The sequence below is a fragment of the Scomber japonicus genome, chromosome 17 (assembly GCF_027409825.1).
Source record: "Scomber japonicus isolate fScoJap1 chromosome 17, fScoJap1.pri, whole genome shotgun sequence".
Lineage (NCBI taxonomy): Eukaryota > Metazoa > Chordata > Actinopteri > Scombriformes > Scombridae > Scomber > Scomber japonicus.
In genome coordinates, this window is record NC_070594.1 from 12,996,284 (window position 1) to 13,017,012 (window position 20,729).

At 38.4% G+C, this 20,729-nt stretch overlaps 1 protein-coding gene across 2 annotated transcripts; it reads right to left on the bottom strand.

The window, feature by feature from the left end:
* Positions 1–1,026: 1,026 nt before the first annotated feature.
* On the bottom strand, positions 1,027–20,448 carry gpcpd1 (glycerophosphocholine phosphodiesterase 1). 2 transcript variants are annotated; one of them, XM_053336822.1, is made up of 20 exons: positions 20,189–20,448; positions 19,890–19,983; positions 19,234–19,324; positions 19,016–19,097; positions 17,788–17,863; positions 16,710–16,751; positions 16,222–16,345; positions 15,714–15,954; positions 15,395–15,557; positions 15,158–15,287; positions 14,979–15,033; positions 14,800–14,892; positions 14,359–14,436; positions 8,427–8,466; positions 8,233–8,291; positions 7,917–7,982; positions 7,678–7,814; positions 7,312–7,447; positions 6,605–6,765; positions 1,027–2,696 (listed from the first exon to the last, which is right to left on the bottom strand). In XM_053336822.1, the coding sequence occupies exons 2-20, from the start codon at positions 19,936–19,938 to the stop codon at positions 2,498–2,500; spliced, it is 2,022 nt and encodes a 673-aa protein (XP_053192797.1). In that variant the 5' UTR covers positions 19,939–19,983; positions 20,189–20,448; the 3' UTR covers positions 1,027–2,497. The 2 variants fall into 2 exon arrangements, with proteins under 2 accessions (XP_053192797.1, XP_053192796.1); XM_053336821.1 differs by having other exon boundaries at positions 19,016–19,100.
* Positions 20,449–20,729: the final 281 nt, after the last annotated feature.

Sequence of the window (20,729 nt, forward strand, 5' to 3'; positions counted from 1 at the left end):
AACTGTAGCTTTACATGGGTGTAGGTTGTTTGCAGTATCTCTGTGCCTGCAGGTCAAAGATGCTCCTGATGCAGTCAATGTAATTTTAATGTCCCTTATCTTTAGTTTATAATCTAACAGCATAAAATGGGCATAACATAACTGTTAACTGCATCAATTGCATTTAAAAAAAAAGAGGTCAGTCTATAAAATGCATAGGCCCTACGTCATAAAAACATGCCTATCAGGAGTTGATTTATGTTCATTTTATTCTGAGCAGTAGTCAAAAAAGCTGACAATATTTACCTTATTTTATAATATTAAACACAAGATAAGTTATTTCCAGTTTAACATTACAAAAAAAATCTACCAAGTGTCAAAAATGCTGCTCAGTTAATTTTTTTTATAGCTATACAACTGTTCCAACTAATCTAATGGTGTTATCACTCCAAGTTTAAATCACAACTAGCCTATGTTTCTGATGGATGGTTATGGTCATATTGACAGAACCACCCAGCAGAAAACAAAAAGAGAAGTAATTGCCTCTCCTTACTTTACAGCCTGCTGTAAATGTGCTTCGCCTGATCAAACTGTCATCATCTGTGAATATAAAGTTAAGTTACTGACCAAGTTCTTCCAGATTAAGTCTAATGGATTCAAAGATTTTCATATCTCAAGTGTTTGGCACAGACTTGTGGCTAAGGTTGTTGACATCTTTTTAGTTTATGTAATTTTATGTCACTTAACAACTCTCAACAAAATACTGAATATGTTGATTAAAGCTCAGATGTGTTAGTAATTCATGTTCTGTAATTGTTCAAAACTAGTCGATAGCGTGTCTTATTCATGGTGATAAATGTAATTAATTTATGGCAGTATCACCCTGAAGATTTTGTGCAAAATTCAGATGAATTCAGATCAAGAGATCAACCTCCTGTTCTCAACATAATCACTATGCAAGACGAACCCCCAGCATTTTTTACTAAAGGAAAAAAAAGAATCAGGTGTTGTGAGAGAGAAAAAAGTCAAAGATAAAATAAGCAAATACAGGTTTTGATTTTATTTACATTTCAATTTACACACGGTTCTGAAGTGGCAGGAAATATTACACACTGGAGTCATCCATATTCATACATACAGATATATAGACCATGCATGACTCACTCATGAGGATTTGTAGATTGTGCAATAAGACATATTATACACAGAGTATGGGTTTGCTTTGCTGTGCTCAAAATGCAGCATTATCAATCAATTTTACTAATACACTAGTCTATTGCAATATTGAAATGATTGATCATTTCAAGCGCAACTTAAGATAATCTGCCATATAATAGGCAAGTATATGCTAATTCTGTACAGGAGTCTATTCTTATATTTGATAAGTGAGGTACTGGTGATATTGTAAGAAAAGGCAGGAAAAAAAAGAAGACATGATTTCCCCCTCATTAAGGCTGTGGTAAGCATGTGCACTATCGCAAATAAAACATTCTTCTGCTTTTCCTAAACCAGGTAGATAAAACGAATACACACACCATGTCCTTAACAGTAACTGCTATTAAAGAATAACGGTAAGAATTAAAAGGTGCAGAAAGAAAAATGAAGTGCTTTCAACCGTCCATTCAACAGGAATTTTATCAGTCGTGTGGGCTTCTTCTAAGTGCTGTAGTCTATCCATCAAGAGGCGACAGCTGTAGTCTATTCATCAACAGCATTAGTCATCTCAACGCACACTTCTTGGACTATGAGTGGTGCGCAAATGTGACCCAGCAATGGATGTGTTGTGTCTGTGCTTCTCATATCTGAAAAAAAAGCACCAGTAGCTGTACTCATAGTGATGTGAGACAATGAAAAGGACAGTTTTCATTGAAATGGATGGCAACGTGCACAAAAAGACATAACAGAAGAAACAGAAAAACAGCAGTTCATCATCCTGGATTATCCTTTACCTGATGATTTACTTAAAAATTGATTTTCCACCTGTAAAATATCATATGCATTACATTTAAGCACTTGCACTATAAAGAAATGCAACATATTGGCTAAAAAAAAATATCCACTGTCAAGTATAATTTCACAATTTGACATTCCTCCACTATTATGAAGCCGTATGAATAGACCTTTTGGATTCCCTAAACAAGCCTTTCTCACACAAAAACAAAAAAAAAACATTTGCATGGCTGCCTTAATAGTTTGGTAATACACCCACCTCAGCATTAATTAAACTAATGTAAAGATTCATGACAATGGCAAACATCTGTAAATGACTGGAGTGGAGATGGTTTGAAATGGTTTTACTATTGTGACCATGCACGAAGGGTGGAAAACATATCAAATCCTGTCAGTATTCAATCACTTTTTGGATCAATATATACATAAATCTGTCATTTTCAAGCAAAGTACATGTTTTTGTTTCATGCCCCCCACCCCCACTCTCCCCCCCCAAAAAAATCAACCTTGGACCTCTTGAGTACATCTCTGCAATGAGGTCCTGTGAAAGGTTTAAATTGAGGGAAATTTAAGAGGAGCTGAGGCCAGAATCGGACTCAGCGCTGCCAGTACGGGTCTTGGAGTCGTTGCAAGGAGCCACGGTGCAGGGAATGGAGTAGCAGGAACAGGTGGAGCTCTTTAGGGTCTCCTCTGTAATGACCTCCTGCAGGGAGTGTTGCTCCTCTACCTGGAAGATGTTTGGCTGTTCTCCTTTTTCATCACAGATACTAAAGGAAAAGGAGGAGACATCGTTGCAGTTAGATGGGTGGCAGTAGTTAATATTCAGTTTACACTTGATGTCTGACGAGTTTAAAAAAAAATAAAAAAATCAAAGAAGAATCTTCCTTATCCAAAAACATTTAATTAACTAAATGTTACTCAAAGTTTTAAATTCACACTGATGAGTAGATGGGCTTAGTGATGTGTATGAAATAAACATCACAAAATCAATAGGAATAAATATTACATACTGTATGCAAGTAAGATCATAAGTATGTATTACATCAGACAAGACTCCATATATGTAAAACAAAACTTTCATTTACATTTATGGTTTAATTTTTAACTTAAAAAAAAGAAATTAGCTGATAGAAGCAAAACATGGTAGATGAAATGGTAGAAGATCCATGGGCAAGATGCAACTAGTCCAGTTCTGCTCCAACCTATCTAGTAAAAGTATACTTTAACCATGCATTAGCTCCACACTCATTTTCATGCATCCATGTTAATGACATCATCATTTTAGCTAGAGGGATGAATGCACCGGTTGCCATTTTGACAGTGACGTGAACCTTCATCTAATGTTTGAGTGATTTTTGTGTTACATCTATACATGTATGGGCATCTCACTGCTCTTTTTACTTGCCTGGCATGTGCCACATTTTGTGAAGCATGCCTGAGGGCCTGTCTTACAACATAAGATTAATAAATTGACATGTTTACTTTGTGACTTTACTGCAGGTTTATCTGGCTTACTTTAACAACTTCCTCTGAAGCAGATTATGTTCATGCTACCAGTTCAGTCTGCATGTGTGGCAACATCCTCACTAGTCAACTATGTAGAAAGAAAGATTAATTTGCTCCTATTATCACAGCTATACAGGCTCAATTGTAGACCAAATGCAAAGAGATGATTATTTCCACTCCTGCACAACAAAGGTATTTGGTTACAGGTGGTTAAGGTTAAGGTTAAGGTTTAAGCCATGGAGGAGATTAGGGCCAGCCAATACTGACAAATGCAAAGACTGACAGAACCATATGCCTATAGGAAGGGTCAGGGTTAAAAAGTCCTGAGTCAGTATGGCAAATGAAAAATGTCTGTCAAGCAAAAAAAACTGAAAATATATTCTGTGTTCAACTTTTCATGAGTTAGGCCACCGAAGGCATCACTAAATGAAAGCAGTGCAACTCATTTTGGAAGCCTACAAAGAGCATCCAGTGCAATCACCAAACTGTAGTACAAAGCAGACCGTCCAACAGAGCTTAGGTGCAAATAATGGAAAATACTTGTGAAGAATATGCTGTGACATCTGAAAAAGCTGCTGAGAGGTGAATAGCTACATGTATACATAAAAGGCTTAAATGGTTTCTCTTGGATCAACGTTATTTGGCACCATCCATCCCATTCACTTTTATTACGTTTACAAGTTTACACACTGAGTATATGTGGTTGTCAAAGTGGCTTGGTGCTAATAAACATTTCCTTTGACTTAATTAGACTTAAACTAGGAATTTAAATTAAAATAATAATAATAATAAATATATATAATTTTTTTTTTCTGGTTCATACAAAACCCAATATGTCAGATAGCACTAGCACATGCACTAATAATTAAGTAATGTATTTAATGTGCCTCTTCTGCTTCAGTAATGAAGCTGATGGGTATTGAGAGTCACACCAAGCAAAAGCTAAAGCTAAAGAGGCATTTCAAAGCTTATCCAAAACAAATCATTGCCATTTAAAAAAAAAGACGTGACCTAGCGATCGGCTAGGGACAGCAAGGGAAATGATAAAGAAAGCAGTTGACTAATCAAAGAAACTTGTTCAAGGAAACTTCAGTATTTTTCAACCTGGACTCAATTTTCCATTATTTAACTAATGGGGATCATTTTTGAAATCAGTCCAGCTCTGTCAGTGTACTTGTTTTTGCCACTGACAGACTCAGATTGTTGTTTTAAGCGTCTGACAAAATTATGGAAAGGAGCATACAGACAAAAAAAAAATGTATTTGTCTTCACCTTTGATCCAGTCTGTTTTTTTGCGACGTATAATCAAGTCTTGTTGTTGCGAGACTAGATTAGACACGACCACAAACAGACCAGATCGAGCAAAAAGTACAGAAAAAAAGTTTGATTTCTATGTATGGTCCTTTCCATAATGTTATGAGACACTTATGAGTCTGTCTGTGGCAAAAACAAGTACTTTTAGTGGATGTACTGACAAGGTGCTACTGCCCCAAAGGTTTATACTGTGGCCCGTTTCACAGCTGCACGCTGCAGCGCTGTCACTCAGTACTGGACCAGTTGTCCCCATTAGTCACGACACACAAAAAATAATGGGAAAATAGGGTCCAGGTTAAAAAAATACTGAAGTTTAACTTTAAATACAATCCAAGTTGTTTAAAACATTATAACATAAATCAATAATTGCCACAGAAACACAAAGCTCTGTAGTATTTAAGTCTAGAAAAGTCAACCTTCTTGTATCATTGTCAAGGGCGATTACTTTGTTCATGCTGCATATTGATAAGTAAGATATGGGCTTTCAGGCAGTATTTAAAAGGGGAACAACAAAAACCAGCCAAAGGCAAATAAAAAGAAACACAGCCAGGAACCAGAAAGACATTACGGGAATCTGGAGATGGCACGAAGCATTCACAAATTCTGTAAGAAAGAGGCAAAGTTATAACAACAGCCTAGAGATGTAAAATCATGTTACGATTTGAGATGTTAAAAGAAGGACTTTTGGATTATACTATACATATAAAGCTGATGGACAGATTTTTGCAGGGTATGTAAAGGGACTGGGCCAAAGGTCAAACAGAAATCTAAAGCAAATATCACGGTGAGATGAAACACAGAACAGAAACAGCTGAACAACAGGCCCTGCTGAGTCAAGGGGAACTCTCACCCTAATAGCAACCCAAGCTTTATGTAACAGTACTGTGACACGCAAAATGTTCGATGCATAATCAAACCATCTTTATCAACAGTTGTGGTAGATGCCAAGTAACAAACATGTCTGCCAATGCCTGCTTATATAATGTTGACCCTGGGAAAGACAGTGCTGATAAAAACAGGCATTGTAATCATTCAGTGGTGTGATGAGGAACAGCGTTGTGAATGCAATAATCAGGTCTTTGGTGCTTCAGGCTGACAGAGACACAACAGCACAGGGTGTGCTTGAAAGTCTGTGGTACAGGGTGTTGTGTAACCGGCAGAGCTTCTAACTAGACACATAATTATGTGAATGATATTATCAACAGGAATATCCAGAAGGTGCAAAGTAGTACCTGAATATTTGATTAGATAAATAAATGCTAAAAACATGCTCTATGTATTTTTCACATTTGATGACATTAGTCTGTGCCACACAAAGCAGCTTTTAACTGATCATTAACATTAGATGTGAAGCACAGATATGGTTGTGTTTACATCTGTGTGTTTTTTATTAGGCATGGGATGATATGAAAATTTAATGTCACAAAATAATCATGCTTATGCTTAAATGCTTTTAAATAGACCTAAAACATACAGGAATCACTTTACATTACATTTTCATTTTTATTGCATCATCAAAAAATCTACTTATAAACCTGATATCCAATCATTCATATGTTGAGCCTTCAGCCATAGTAATGAATGACTGGATAGATGCAGGCTCTCCCTTGTGGCAAATGTCAATTTAAAATAAATCAGGAAATCCATAAGACTGTGTGTAAATGAGCTCACGTGAGGATATCCACGTTTATCTCGATAATGAAAATTCACCAGGATTCTTGAGTTGAGTTTTTAATCCTGATATAAGATAAAATCTTTTATCTGCCCATCACTAGTTTCTAGTCTACAGTTAAATATTTGAGGCCTTAAGGAGCAACATGGCAGCCACAGAAAAGCAGGTTGCATTTTAACCCACCTATCATAGATGAGCCCATCAATTCCTTGCTCCCTCAGCTTCCTTCTGTTCTGATGGTCGTTGTTGTCCTCTCCCCAGCTGAACACCACCAGACCTTTAGCCTGGGCCTCTCCAATGTAGCTTAGGTGCTTTAGCAGCTCCTCAGTGTGGGCACTGATTCCCTAAAAGGAGAGCCGAGGAAGACCAGTGAGAAGAGAGACCCCCACCAGACATATTTTAAGGTATTACAATACAAAGAAAAAAATACAAAAAAAGTTAAATTAAAAACTGAATCTATTCCCTCAATACTGTTCATTCTTCAGATTATGCTGCATAAACTGTCTAGAGTCAGTTTTTTCATTTCCTTAAACCACTCAGGATGTCTTGTGATGAAACAGCTGACACAGAACTGTTGTTGCAGACTTGTCTTTTATGAGGACTCTTGTTTTGACTGACAGTGGTGAGCAATGTCTTCAAAGCCTTTGCTCAAAGGCGCAGCAGGAGCAGTTTTTAGGAGTTGGAACAAAACCAAGCCAAATATTTCTTCTTTGTGCTAATCCTACTAATTAGCAGTTATAGATACTGAGAGTGAAGAAAATGTTTCAGGTGATACATCCTGCCTTTTTATTGACTCCTCACACTGAAGTATTACATAATATCTTGTCTAGACTGTGGAAAGTTCTGTAGTTACTATGACAAATATTTGAATCTCTACAACTATTGCTCACCAGAATGTTCTCGCTCTGGGCAAAGCTCATGGCGATCTGAGTTGTCTGGCAGCGGATGTCCATTAGCTCAGGATACCTTTCTGAAATTCCCTGGGTCAGGAAGAGGATGGGATACTTGTTCTGCTTTTGACGCACCCTGAGGGGAACACGTTGAAAAGATGTCAAGAAAGCATTTCACATACATTCACAAATCTCTCTGCCAATCTTTGAAACATTTTAGTAGTAGAGAGGAAACCTGAGTTTGTCATGCTGATCAACATCTGTATACTAAATAAATCAGGCCAATAATTGCATCACCATGTAAGGTTATTGAGTTTCTTAGCAGTATGCAGTTTCTACACCCTGATCAAATCGGGGCAAACTTACATGGTGCAGATATCCGGGTCGAAACAGGAGAAGACAATGCGTCTTTTGCCGCCTTTCTGCAGAACGCAGGACAGGATGGTGTCGAGGTAGGTATTCATGTTGAAGTAGGATGGCAGGTTTCCGTCCCATGATCCATCCTATCAATACAAGGCAATAATGAAATCAGTTTACTGTGAGGAGAACATATTTCACAATGAAACCAACCACCGAACTAACTGTTGCGATACACCGATAATCACCTTCATCTGGCAAATCCACTTGAGCTCGATGTTGAAGCCCACATGCTCAGGAATCGCTTGGAAGATCTGTAAAAGTTGTACGGAGGATGTTATTTATTGAATTACTTTGACATGACATAAGACAGTGGAGGAGGAGAAATAGCTAATAACTAATGAAAAAAACAGGTTATTTTAATATAGGTATTTTACATAGATTTGTTAGACAGTGCCATTAAAAGGGGAGAAGGTGGATGGAGTTTATTGCCCTAATGAAGGTAAGGGCAACAACTTATACTGACTACTTAAGATATTTAATAATGATGATCAAGTCTTTTACCTGTGAGAGCGAGGGGAATGGCTGATGCTCGTCAATTTCTTCTTCATCGTCCAGCAGATCTGAACAACAAACAAACAGTTACTTTCTGACTTTCTGTACCGTGAGAGATAGAAGACCTTGATTCTTATGATTGTTCTTGTGGAGGTCCAAACACTTTCTAGAAAAGAACCAAAACACAAAAAATATGTCCATACCTTTGTGATCATTTCCTTTTATCGCAGTGGCGTGAGCCAGCTGTGCAAAAAAGAAAGCATACATTCATTAATTATAAATGAAAGATTACATTACAACAAACTGTGTTACTTAGTCAATGTTAAGTGGGCCATAGGGCTACTTCAAAGTCATAAAATGATCTGCTTTGTTTCCCCAGGTAATGCTTAACACCTAGCATAAGAAAGCAAGCGATGATTCACACTCATATAGCCACACATACCACAATCATGTATACTGGGAGGTTTGCTAACTTCAGCAGATTATCTTCAAAGAATAAAAAGCTCTTTCTCCTGTTATGTGTGGTGAAAGGATGTCGTCATGAATAGCTAGACTGCTTTAAATAGACCAAGAAATGATCACCAAAGCAATAGAAATGATTAAGGTAGCTTTTAGACTGAAAAATAATTATGCTATAATACGCTGAAACTTGAGTACCAGAGGAAACGTCAGACTTAAACTAGTAATAGCAGTCTTCTTTTTCTTGTCAGTGCTGTTCTACAGTATTAACATTGCATGTTACCTATGCTATAAGATGAAGGTACAGTAAAAATTGAAGGACAGAAATAATATTTATTGCTGATTTTGTTTTAGGTGTGCATTGATCAAGGGTTGGTTTAGACTTGTAAATTGGTTTGAAGGGGGGTAGAAATGGTAGGGCTTGTTTGTCGATTCATGATTTTTCTGTTTGTATTTTGTGAGACAATAAAAAATGTTCCAGCCAGAGACTCAAGCGGATGCAGGACTGTCATGAAACCAACAATGTCTTTATTCCTGTACTTTACAACTATAACAAAACAGTATCTGTTCACTTACTTTCCACCATCATGCTTTCTCTGCTGATAAAATCTACCTTCTTTACCTTCACATCTGTTCTTTTTCTTTTCCCAATTATTTCTTTATTTTCATCCTATAACATGACAATGACAAAAGGCAAAGAAGAATGTTTACAGAAGAAATTAAGATAAATAATACAAATTTGACCACATCACAGAACATGAACAACAGTTTTCCAGAGGTCCAAAAGAGGTCCTCATGTTCTCAGAAAAATATCCCCCTTATTGTTTATGGGGCAAGTTCCAGCTGGAGTGTGTTGTTCTGAATCTGCATGAACAAATTAAACACTGAGGTCTTTGCTGTTTCCAGTTGTGGAAGATGAATTTCTTCACTATATATGATTCTAATCCTCTTCAAAGATATGGGGTCTAGTATCCTGCGTCCCATGTGCCAAAGAGGAATTCTATTGGTGTAGCAGTCAGGTTGTGTACCGCCTTCCAAAAGTGTTTTCATTTTCTACATTCCCAGATAATATGGATAAGAACTATGATGTTTTCGTGATGATGGTGTGGAGCTCTCCAGAATTTCCACTCCTCTCACTTGACAACCCCAGAGATACAGCACACCGACAAACATTAATACTGCATAAATACAAAATTATTTATAAACAGTGGATCCTGGAAGGTCTCACAGAAAGCAGCGCTCACAGATGGTCCACTTAAGCGCCAGAAACTGTAGCTTCCAAGAGTGCAGGTAATAATTTCTCTCTGGAGGTGTGAGCATTTTGGACGCATAGGCTATTACCACCGGCTTGCCTTGACTGTGCTTGTACAGCACTGCTCCCAGTCCTGCCTGAGAAGTATCTGTGTGCAGGACAAATGGTTCATTTAGGTCTGAATAGGTCTGGCCTAGGATTGGCGGGTTGGGTTATGGTTCATTTTTGATTGATTGATTGTTTGTCCTTGACGCTGATGTTGCTGAGGGTAGTGGTCCTAGCTTTCCTTTCTTTGTTGTTCCTCTTTTAGAAACTCTTGACAGTTAGGACTTTGAGCAGTTGGTGGGGCAGCAAACAGAAGCTGCCTTTTCATAAAAGGACTCAGCCATGCAAGAAAAGTCTTGAATATATGACTTATATTAAGACAGGAAGCCCAGGATCTGCCTGACTTTTACTGTGACAGGGTGTCTTTCTTTAAGAGCCTGTATAGGAGTCACTTCTGCTGGGTCCATATTGAAGCCTTCTGTTGACACAATCCTGCCCAAAAATCTAACTCTCGACATAAACAGTTCACATTTCGTCACTGTGAGATTAACTCCACATTGCTTGTATTGATGTAGGACTGCCCTTTCATGTTCATCCAGGAAAGGCAGGCAGATGTCATCACGAAAACCCCACAGACATTAGTCCATACTCATTTAAAATTCAGCAGGCACAGAAGTCAGGGCAAAACAGATCCCTTTGGATACCCTTTGGTATAGACCCCATGGAGTGATGAGGGCTATGAGTGTCTGACTGTAAACCCCTGTCAACTCCTGCAAGTCCTTTACTTCTTGATGTAACGACTTAGGCACAATGATGTAAATCTTTTGAAATGGTGTCCAGTTTGTTAAGGAACCGTGTCCCGGAGTGAAGGTATACAGCCTACATCACTCTCATCTTTGGCAAAGGCTTTACATTCCTCCCTGAGCATTTCTCTTGCTAGAAACTGTTGATCACCAGTTCAGTGATCTAATGCGACAGTGGGGCTCCCAAACTTCTCTAATGCCTGTGGTGGGACATGTCTGAGCAGTCTGGGCTTGCTTGTGTTGCAGATTGTGCAGCTGCTGGAAACACCGTTTTGACATCTGTGACCCAGGTTGACACATGGGCCCAGTGTGATACTGTGTCCTGTGGTGTTGATCATAAAGACAGGGACAGTGAAAGCGTTACCCCTTTTCATGGTGAACAATACTACTTCAGAACAGCATTGTGGTGTCTTTCTTGTATGGATGTTAGACAAGCTCTTGCCAGTTTGTACCATGGTCTCTTTACCACTGGACTGGTGAAAGTGTATTAACTGGATAAAAGTTCTGCCAAACCAGAGTCAATGTAAAAAGCAATGTTCACAATTTCTGTGGTGCTAGCACTGGCTATGACACCCTGCTGTTGTTTAAGTTGCTATGTATTCACTTCCTCTATTACATTAAGCCAATGATAGGATCATCTGCAACAATGGGGTCACTGGAAACCAGTACTGGTGTCCTCTCCATAAATGGTATTTCCATCTGATCGTCAGCAAAGCCTGTTACTGGGCAAAAGTTCATCTAGTGTTCGTATAGTGCTATTGGGCAGATGTGCAGCTTGCCACCGATCATTTGTTACAGTTGCTTGGGCACCTGTATCCCACAGTGCTGCTATTGCTAGATCATCAAATGATACATTTCACCATTTTAAGTTTCCCCATCATTGAGATGAGTTTTTCTTCAACTAGTCTGACAGGTCTAAACAATGGTTTGTGCTCCTGTCAACAACTTGTTTTTGTCTGAAACCTCCTATTCATGCATTCTTGCTGCAGACAGTAGTGGCAGCAGTGGGACACTTGACAGCTGTGGCAGTGAGCCTTGGCAACCCTCTGAAGTTTTTTTCACCTGCCATGGAGCTCTGCATCAGCTTGACTGCAGTTTCCTTCCTCTACTTTGTCCTGCCATGTCCTACAGCCTCTCCTCCATGTGTCCTTGCCCTCTGCCATTTGCTTGGAGTTCTGTGATTTGTCACTGCTCCTGGCAGCCAGCCCCATCTGTTTCATTTCAGGTGAAGAGTGAACTGCTTTCACTTTTTCCTTGGAGAGCTCTGTGTGTCCTGGCTTGATGAGGAGCCATGTAAACTGTTCCAAGTGTTTTGGTTGTCTACAGCTCAGCCACTCAGAGTTTCTTGATGGTGCTCCTCTTTATCTTGTTGAATCCCTCAGCCTGAAAGTGAACTGTTTCAATGACCTTTTCAATCAGGGTTTCATATGACGCATCCAGGATATCAAGATCTGGAATTTCATATTGTCGCTGAGCAGTGCAGTACCCACTGACCTCAGAAACTTCTTTATGACTAGATCTTCACCGTCATGTTCCTCCAACATGCTCTCCTTGGATGCAAAGAGCAGTCTGTCTTTTAATTTGATGGCTTTGAGCAAAATATCTTGTATTGACTCTTGTGGTTCTTGAGAAATATTCATCATTTTTTGGCACGGTTCTGATGTGTCATCTTCTTTATAATGCGCTTTTAATATTGATTTTAGCTGGGGCAGGTTCAAACCAGTTTTTATTTTAAGCATGTCACGTAGGTTTAGGTCTGGACTAATGGCTCTTATCACAGCCTCTATGATTTCTGATAGATGCAACTAATATTAATAATAGGTTAAAAAAAGGTGCTAGTTTAGTTTGTTTCAACTTGAGTCTTCTGTTCATACTTTTTGTAATTGCCATCATTCCTATCAGTAACATTGTGCTCATCAAGCTAATTGCTGAGATGTGGGAGCATGGTGACGTTGCCAAAAAAGTGTGATGGGGCCAGAAATACAAGCAGCCATGCAATAATTGCAGTTTTTATACAGATCCCGAAACACATTTAGAAGAGAAAACAAAAGCAAATGTTAAAATTATTATTCAGACTATAATTGTAAAAATAATCCATCACATTCCTGGTTTAACTTTCACCAACTGTACTTTGGCTGTGGTTGCACACATAGTGTTTCTGCATGATCACAGCAGATATTTTGTAATTAATAACATTAATGGTGGTTTAATTTAATTTGGGTGTGTTTTTTTCATATAGCAGGTGTAAATGCAAAGGCCTGTGGATCAGATGCCATAATCAGATGATGTATGATACAGTACACATGATAATATACCAGGTGTATAATGGGCCTAAATGGAATGGAGCAATCAGTAATGGAATTACTGTAGTACCACCTGTGCTTTAGCTGCTGGGAAAGTCAAAATCTCCCCAGCTCATTGCCAAAATATCTATTAAAGACTATTACTGTAAGTGTTCACTTTTAGATTTATTTCCAAATAAAGTGGTTCAGGTAGTCTGGCTGGTATACAACCTGTCTGATTGTCTTTTGTTTTCTGCCTTATCAGACTTCTTTGTAGCACATTTCATGATCCCATTTCTCAGCAATCACTTCAATGGTAAAAAATAATTTAAATATAATATATACATTTAAAAAATAGGAGCAAAGCTGTAATAAACCAGATTTGTCCCACTATCAAAGATCCGGGTACTGGTATGAACAGAATCAAACTTTTAATAAGATTATTAATCACAGCCGTGCTTTTCTGGTGGCGCAGTTTCGGTTGAACACTGACTGGGTTCAAAATACAAACTCCAACTTAGGGCTGGGCAATATTTCTATATCACATTGATAAACTTGATATGATGTAAGTGTTCCATGGTTTTAAAGGCTGCATTGCGTTATGTAATGTTCTGGACTCACCCGACTGTTCTAGCTGTTCTATTATTTGTGTTTACCAACTTAGTCATTCTATCCACACTACTGCTGATTATTCATCCAAAATTTTGTGAAAGCACCAATAGTCATTCCTACAATATTTTCGTGATATTGATATTGAGGTATTTGGTCAAAAATATTGTGCTATTTGATTTTGTCCATATCACCAAGCCTTACTCCAAATGTAATGTACAGTTCAAAGTCTTGCACATGTTTGAGCTTAATAGTCGTCTAAGAATCAGAGAACAAGGCATGGGTGAGCAGGAATAATAGGTCAAAATGAGTTACTGTGAAGAAAATGAACTGGATATGCCTTGATGAGTGATTAGTGTTTGGTATAGTGAAGTGTGTCAGATGTTAGTTGCAGTGTTGTAGAGCTGTGGTGGGAAATGCTGACTTTTTCTCAGAATTTCTGTCTTAGTGACTTGTAAAACATGAATGCATATAGGTATGTCCCTCCCATAGAAAAGTTATTTTTGCATATTGGTCTATTTAAAAGCACCAAGCTCTTAACTAGCTCTAAAGCCTATTTTCACAATGCAGCTTAGCCCTATGGATCTGTCCTGAGGTTGAATGAGAAGCATGCACAGGGCTGAGATCAGATCAAGATAATGTGATAAACCCCTGACAGGCAGGTTTAACCAGCACAGGCTTTTACCTTTAGAAGCTGCAGCTGATCAAAGGTCAAGTCTTTGACTGGCACCTCAATAAGTTCCAAAGAAGTATTGTCATTTTTCTGTCAAGAGGAAAAAAATCAATTGTTTACATATGGAACATATGGCCAAGGAAGTGTACATCGACTGCAATAAAAAATAAATAACCCACTGTGCTCTATTTCAACTAAAGGATTCAGTCTAAAAGAATGTTTTATATAAAATATTCTGAAAGTGCATTAAACACATCCTACTAATTACTAGAAGATCATGCAGCATAACTTAAAATTTACTTGTGTTATACATTATCTTTACTGACCATTTTCCTAAATATTTTTAAAATACTAAAATTCAACATAAAATACAGAATTGGCACATTTGAACACTACCAACTCATTTTCATACAGTAAGTCTATCATCAAGTTCCAACAGGGTTTTTATTGTACCTTTTTGGTGGATATGCAGCATGTCAGATCATGGTAAACAATGGGAACAGCATCTTTGGAGAGGTGAACATCAAACTCCACGTAGGCGGCACCCTAAATCAACACAATCAATACATGACTAAAAGGGCTGAGGCAGATGTAATGTAATGGGTAAATATTTAATCATCTGATTAACTTACATGTTTAGCAGCACTTTTGAAAGAGGCTATAGTGTTCTCCCTGATTCTGTGGTGCCTGAAAAACAGAAATTTTGAAAAGTTGATGACAAGGGACATATTGAGCTATTAACTAGTCATTTGGTGGTGTGAGTTCTATACAGATCACTCTATCATATCCAAAAGCTGTTGTTATGGCTTACTTGGCTGCATGTGTACTGCCAGCTCCTCTGTGGCCCACATCGAGGGTGCTTCTTTTCTTCCAGTACTTGGTGAACGAAGAGCTCATGTCAAATTGCAGCCCCTGGATGGGCCGGATCACCAGGTAGTCCACTAGAACAGAAGGTGACAGGTTTAAGAGAGACTTTCAATTAAAGTTTTTAAAAAAACAAAAAAAAACTTCACATCATAGTCATCCTGTCTTTGGTTCAAAATCTTACCTCTGACTTTCCCGATGGTCTGCCTGGAATTTCGACCCATTATGGGAATTGTGGCTACTCCGATGTCCTTGCCGTTCTCCAGAAAAGAGGAGGAGAGGAGGCAAGCTGTGCCCACTTGGCCAGGATGAGTGTCCCCGTGGACTACATGCTCACCTAGATCCTCCTGTAAGAACAGATGATTGTTTAGTACTTGAATGAAACCATAATATATAAATTGTGACGAGAATTTCACTTGCATTAGTTAACCATTCAATACTCGTCTTTATAGGTTATTAAGTTATATCAGGAGCAGTATTCCCATTCCCAGTATTTCCATTACCTCAAAGAACTCGAAGGTGAGCTCTAGGTTGTCTGGGTCCATTGTGTGGATACTGTACTCAGTCCACTGTGTGGGCTCCAGAGCATACCCGCATTCAGGCTGCGAGTGGCGAGACTTATAGCCATTGGCACTGATCATACTGATCTCCAGAGTGCTGTTTATCTTGTGCAATGATGAAGGACTGAGCTCATTTTCCTCCTCGTCTTCCTCCTCCTCAATGCCCTCTAATGTTAGTTTGATCCTGGATAGGCAGGTAAAACAAACTGTTAATACACAGATAGGCTCATATTGAGAGCCACATATATTTACAAAAAAAGTAATGCATCAAAACATTAATAAAAGATGCAATAAAATTATGTTTACTCTCAAACTGTATGCAGGATTTCTGTTTCACTGTAGTAACAGATGGGTAGAGTAACACTGTAATGATCCACCGATCTGTCTCACGTCGCTTTCACATCAAACTTTCTCTGTCTGGTGTTAAATTTGACCTTGGTGTCCTTCCTACCTGAAGCGAGACTTCTTGAATTTCTTCTTAGTGATGGACACCGGAGACGTCCTAGAATAATGCAGACGCAGGCGAACCTCTGTTTGGCACGTCAGCCACCCAGAGTCAACACAATTCACCCCATCTACAGAAAGGGAGGACACAGACAGGAAGCATTTGATGAGAATGTATATCCACTTTGTCCCATGACTGCTGACCAGAGAGCTGGTGGCAGCAACAAAAGTAAGGAAGAGACAACCATTTATGTTATAATGAATGACCTCAAAACCTCTGCTGTACAAAAAAAAGAGGAAGTGACTACAATGTTATTAATAGCAACATTCAACATTCAATTCCCAAAGGGGCTAAAGTACACCAGAAAGCAATTTAGTTTTACAGTAGTTCCATCTCATGAAGCTTTTAGTAGTTAAGTGAAAATTGAGAGCTCCCAGATGAACGATTGTACTTATAGCTATTGTGTCTAGTTTTTGTTTTTTAATCCAACTTACTGTGAATTCCAAATCGTCCATCATCAATATTCAGGTGTGATGCTGCAATTAAGGAAAAGGGAATTAGAAAAAGGAAAGAAGAATCTCAAATATTCAAAAAAATCAAGGTCAGATCAAACCAGAGCATTTCCAAAGTGAATATCAAACCTCAGTTTCAACTCTTAAAAACGAGAAACAGAATTTATGCAACTGTGGTTTGCTCTGAATTTGATATGCCTCAACTTCCAAGAGAGTCGACTTAGCAAAAAAAACCACCAAACCACATTTGATTCCAGCAAGTATTTCAACATGTCATTAAATGTTAACTTAGCAGCATTTTAATAAAACTCTAAAAACAGACATCTCTGAGTGTAATTCAGACAATGAACCTCATTATTTCAGTGAGCTTTGCTAGAAGGAAAAAAAAACAAAAACATAATGATGGGGTGACAGAGATGACAGGCCAGGTTGGAAAAAGTGCATCAAGCGGGGTGCAGACATGTTTGTAACTATTCTTCCTATCAAGCTCATTTTGAATAAGCTTTGTCTGTGTTAAGCCAACACTTTGGTGCTTTGAATCAGACAGATTGACTATAAGAGGTCATGACATCTACTGTACTGCAGTGCTTCCTCTATGGCTATAGATTATTCCAGTAAGTGTTGTTGCTGGAATAATATATGTTAAAACTGCAGTAGGCAATCTGAACGTACACAATGCAAAACCTCCCACCTGTCTATAACTTTTCTAAGCGCCCTCCTGCCTAATGCTGCACCAAACATGCACATGCATTTAGCTTGAAGCAGAACATCAAGGTTGTTGTCTGTTGTGACTAATTAGTGAACTAATGTCTGTTCTACTTGGCTGGTTATGTCTGGCTTAGAGGTAACAGTGCAAGTTCAAGTACTTAATGTGAATACTAACTAAAAGCATAAACAGCACATCTAAATCAAAGTTATTTTAAATGTGCATTACATGTTACATACATTTTCCCCAAAACAGAAAAATGGGAGCTGTAAAATGGGTTTGAATGTGACACACTTTGCCAAACCCAACCACACCGAACATTTTTTTGTTGTTGTTGTTGTTATTGTTTTATACCTGTGGGGCTCATCGTGCGGGGTTGATGATGGGTCTCCCACATTTTGACTATCACTTGACGGGGACCATCTGCACTCTGCAATTCCAATGTTTAGTACAATGTTAGGGTTTTCAAATTCAGATACATTGAACTACTTTTCAGTCTGGTCTCCGAGTCTTCTTTGGAATAGAGGCAGAGAAAGTAATTAGAGCTGGTATAGTCACCAATCCCCAGCTAGGTCAGTTAGCCACCATGGGTTGAAATCTGAAATATGGATTTGTTAGGGGGAAAAAAAAAAAAAAAAAAAGTTTCTGTAAATAAACCACCATTATCTATAGCAACAATGCGTTTGCAGCAACACATTTTGACCTCAACCATGATATCATTACATCATGATTGAGATGAATACAATATTACACTGTGAATAAAAACAGCAACAAAAACAAAAGTTCATACTGCTGCTACAGTTCATCCAGAGGTGCTTGGACTAAATTTTAAATATGACTCAAACTGCATGAATAAATCACCACACAAAGAAACTCCTTGTACATTGCATCAACTGTGGAAAGAAAGTCAATGACAAGGTTCAGCTCACAGGAACTTCAAGCCAAAGCAAATTACAAAGTGAGCTGCCTCACAAAAAAACTGTATAAAAACATGAGGAAGTCAAGTCAGGGCAGGCTTTTAGTCTCACACAATGAGAGCTCCACCCTTGAAGTAAAAAAACAACATACAAATACTAAAAAGAGAGTCTAACAAACTGACGCAGCAGAGGCTCAGGAAAAGCTCACGTGCATATGTTGGTTTCAACTTCACGGTTTGAGATTAGAGAATGCCAGCTGGCAGTTTGCCAAGGGCTGACTGCTCCACAACATTGACCTCGAGCTCATCTTAGAAAATAACTACGGATATAGAAACGTGAGATCTTGTGAGCGGTCTGCTCTTTACGTGTGCTTTAAATGTGGAACTTGAACACACAAGTTAACGAAACGTGTCTCTCTATTTCGTCTTGATGAGCTGTAAAAGGACAGGTATCAATTGACGGCAAAAAAACAAAACAAACCGAGAAAAACCTGAAATCATCACATCACACACAACAACACTTTTGACAGTAGAGCAAAAGTACATTTGCAACACATCAAACAACCAAATGTACCCATATTTATCTTTGTAACAATTTATCAGTATCAAAATAAATGTGTCACTTGTAACAGCTTCACCGCTATACAGACAGAAGACTCCGCTCACCTTTGACTCCAGAAAGAAGCCCTTGAAATAGCGGTACTTGGAAACAACTCCCTGAGGTATGGTGATGGTTGCTGTCCACGTACTTCTGTCAGGAAATTAACACACACATTGAAATTTTTAGAGAGGAAATGAAGAAATATGATATCTACTTGCATGTAAAAGGGTTAAAAAATATACACTTATATCTTTAAAGTGTGCTTTTAATGAGTTTAACCTACCCATCATTTCCATCAGGATGTAAGATCACAGCTTTCTGAGGACTCCAGCTCCCCAAGGTTTCACAGCCACCAGTAACTGCAATCACCTCACCTAAAACATTTAAAAATCGATGTGTTGACTAAGGTATCTTCAACAACAATACGAATAACATTAATAGCAACTGTTACAGTTTTTAACAACAGTATTTCGATGTTAGAGATGCCTCCTTAACCTCTTGTTGTCTCTTGTTGTCCGTGCAACTTTTGTCCACCTGGGTCTAAATTGACCTGGTTTGATTTGACTATTTATAAAGCATATTGTATAAATTATCACCCAATTTTGTCTTTTGTCTAGCCAACTTCATTCCAACTTATTATCACAGGTTTCACAAATATTATGGTCAACATGCCTCATTTAAATTAAAGTATACCTCATTTTTGACTGTTGGTAAAAACTTGGTATATTGAATATGTTCACAATCCTAACCTCCTCTTTTTCCAAGAAACCTAATTCAACTCTTACAAAGGTGTATATGTACACATCACAAGTCAAATATCACCACAATTATTAAAATATCCTATACTGTTACTACATTTCACTACATGGCAACTTATACATCAAACAAATGGTTAACGGTTATGTAGTAGTTGATCCACAACAAGGAGGACAGACATACCTGGGGATGTTTCTCCTCTGATAGCCAAAGTCACCTCAGTGGTCTCCATGGTTGACACAGGGCACAGAGGAAGAGGCTGGCGGTGAGAAACAAGCTGGAAGCACATAAACAGACTGTAAACAACATGCAATGATACTCTAGTATGTGCAAGAGACAGACGCTGCTCCTGGCTCCCTTCAATAACTTAATCTGTTATCGAAATAGCATCACTTACCTACCGACAAATTGTCCATTTCCTAATTCAACATCCAACCAATGTAAAACATGAAATAAACCCAAGTGAAACAAAAGCTACTTACTTGATTTTGGCAGCTGATGTCGGCACTTCAGAGCCTCAAAAATGGAGCAGTCACAGTGATGAACCCGCTCCGACCACCGCTAAGAGAGCCAGCCGACAAAGTGAAAACAAACCGGAGCTCGGTAAGCCATTACTATCCGAACGAAGCACTGTGTCGATATTACGCTTGAACTTTTCTAAAAAAAAGATGCCTATAGGATAGTCAAAGCTTCACAACCACAGCACACGTTTCTGGCGGCGTCGTGAGTAACCTGTCTGAGTTCAGACCTCAGACAAAGATTGACCGCTACTAGCAAACATTCAGCTAACTACGTAAACATCAAGCTAGCGGAAATGAATGCGCCCAATTTACGGTGTGTCCTTTCAGCGTAAAATAACACATGTTTCAAATTTCAGGCTTCAAGTTTTCTTTTATACAGTCTATGGCTTCAAGTTAATTTCATTTATATAGCACTTTAACCCTCACATACTGTTCATATTCTGACTCATAATTAGTCTCTACACCAATTCACATTCATAAATCCCCAATCAGCCATTAATTT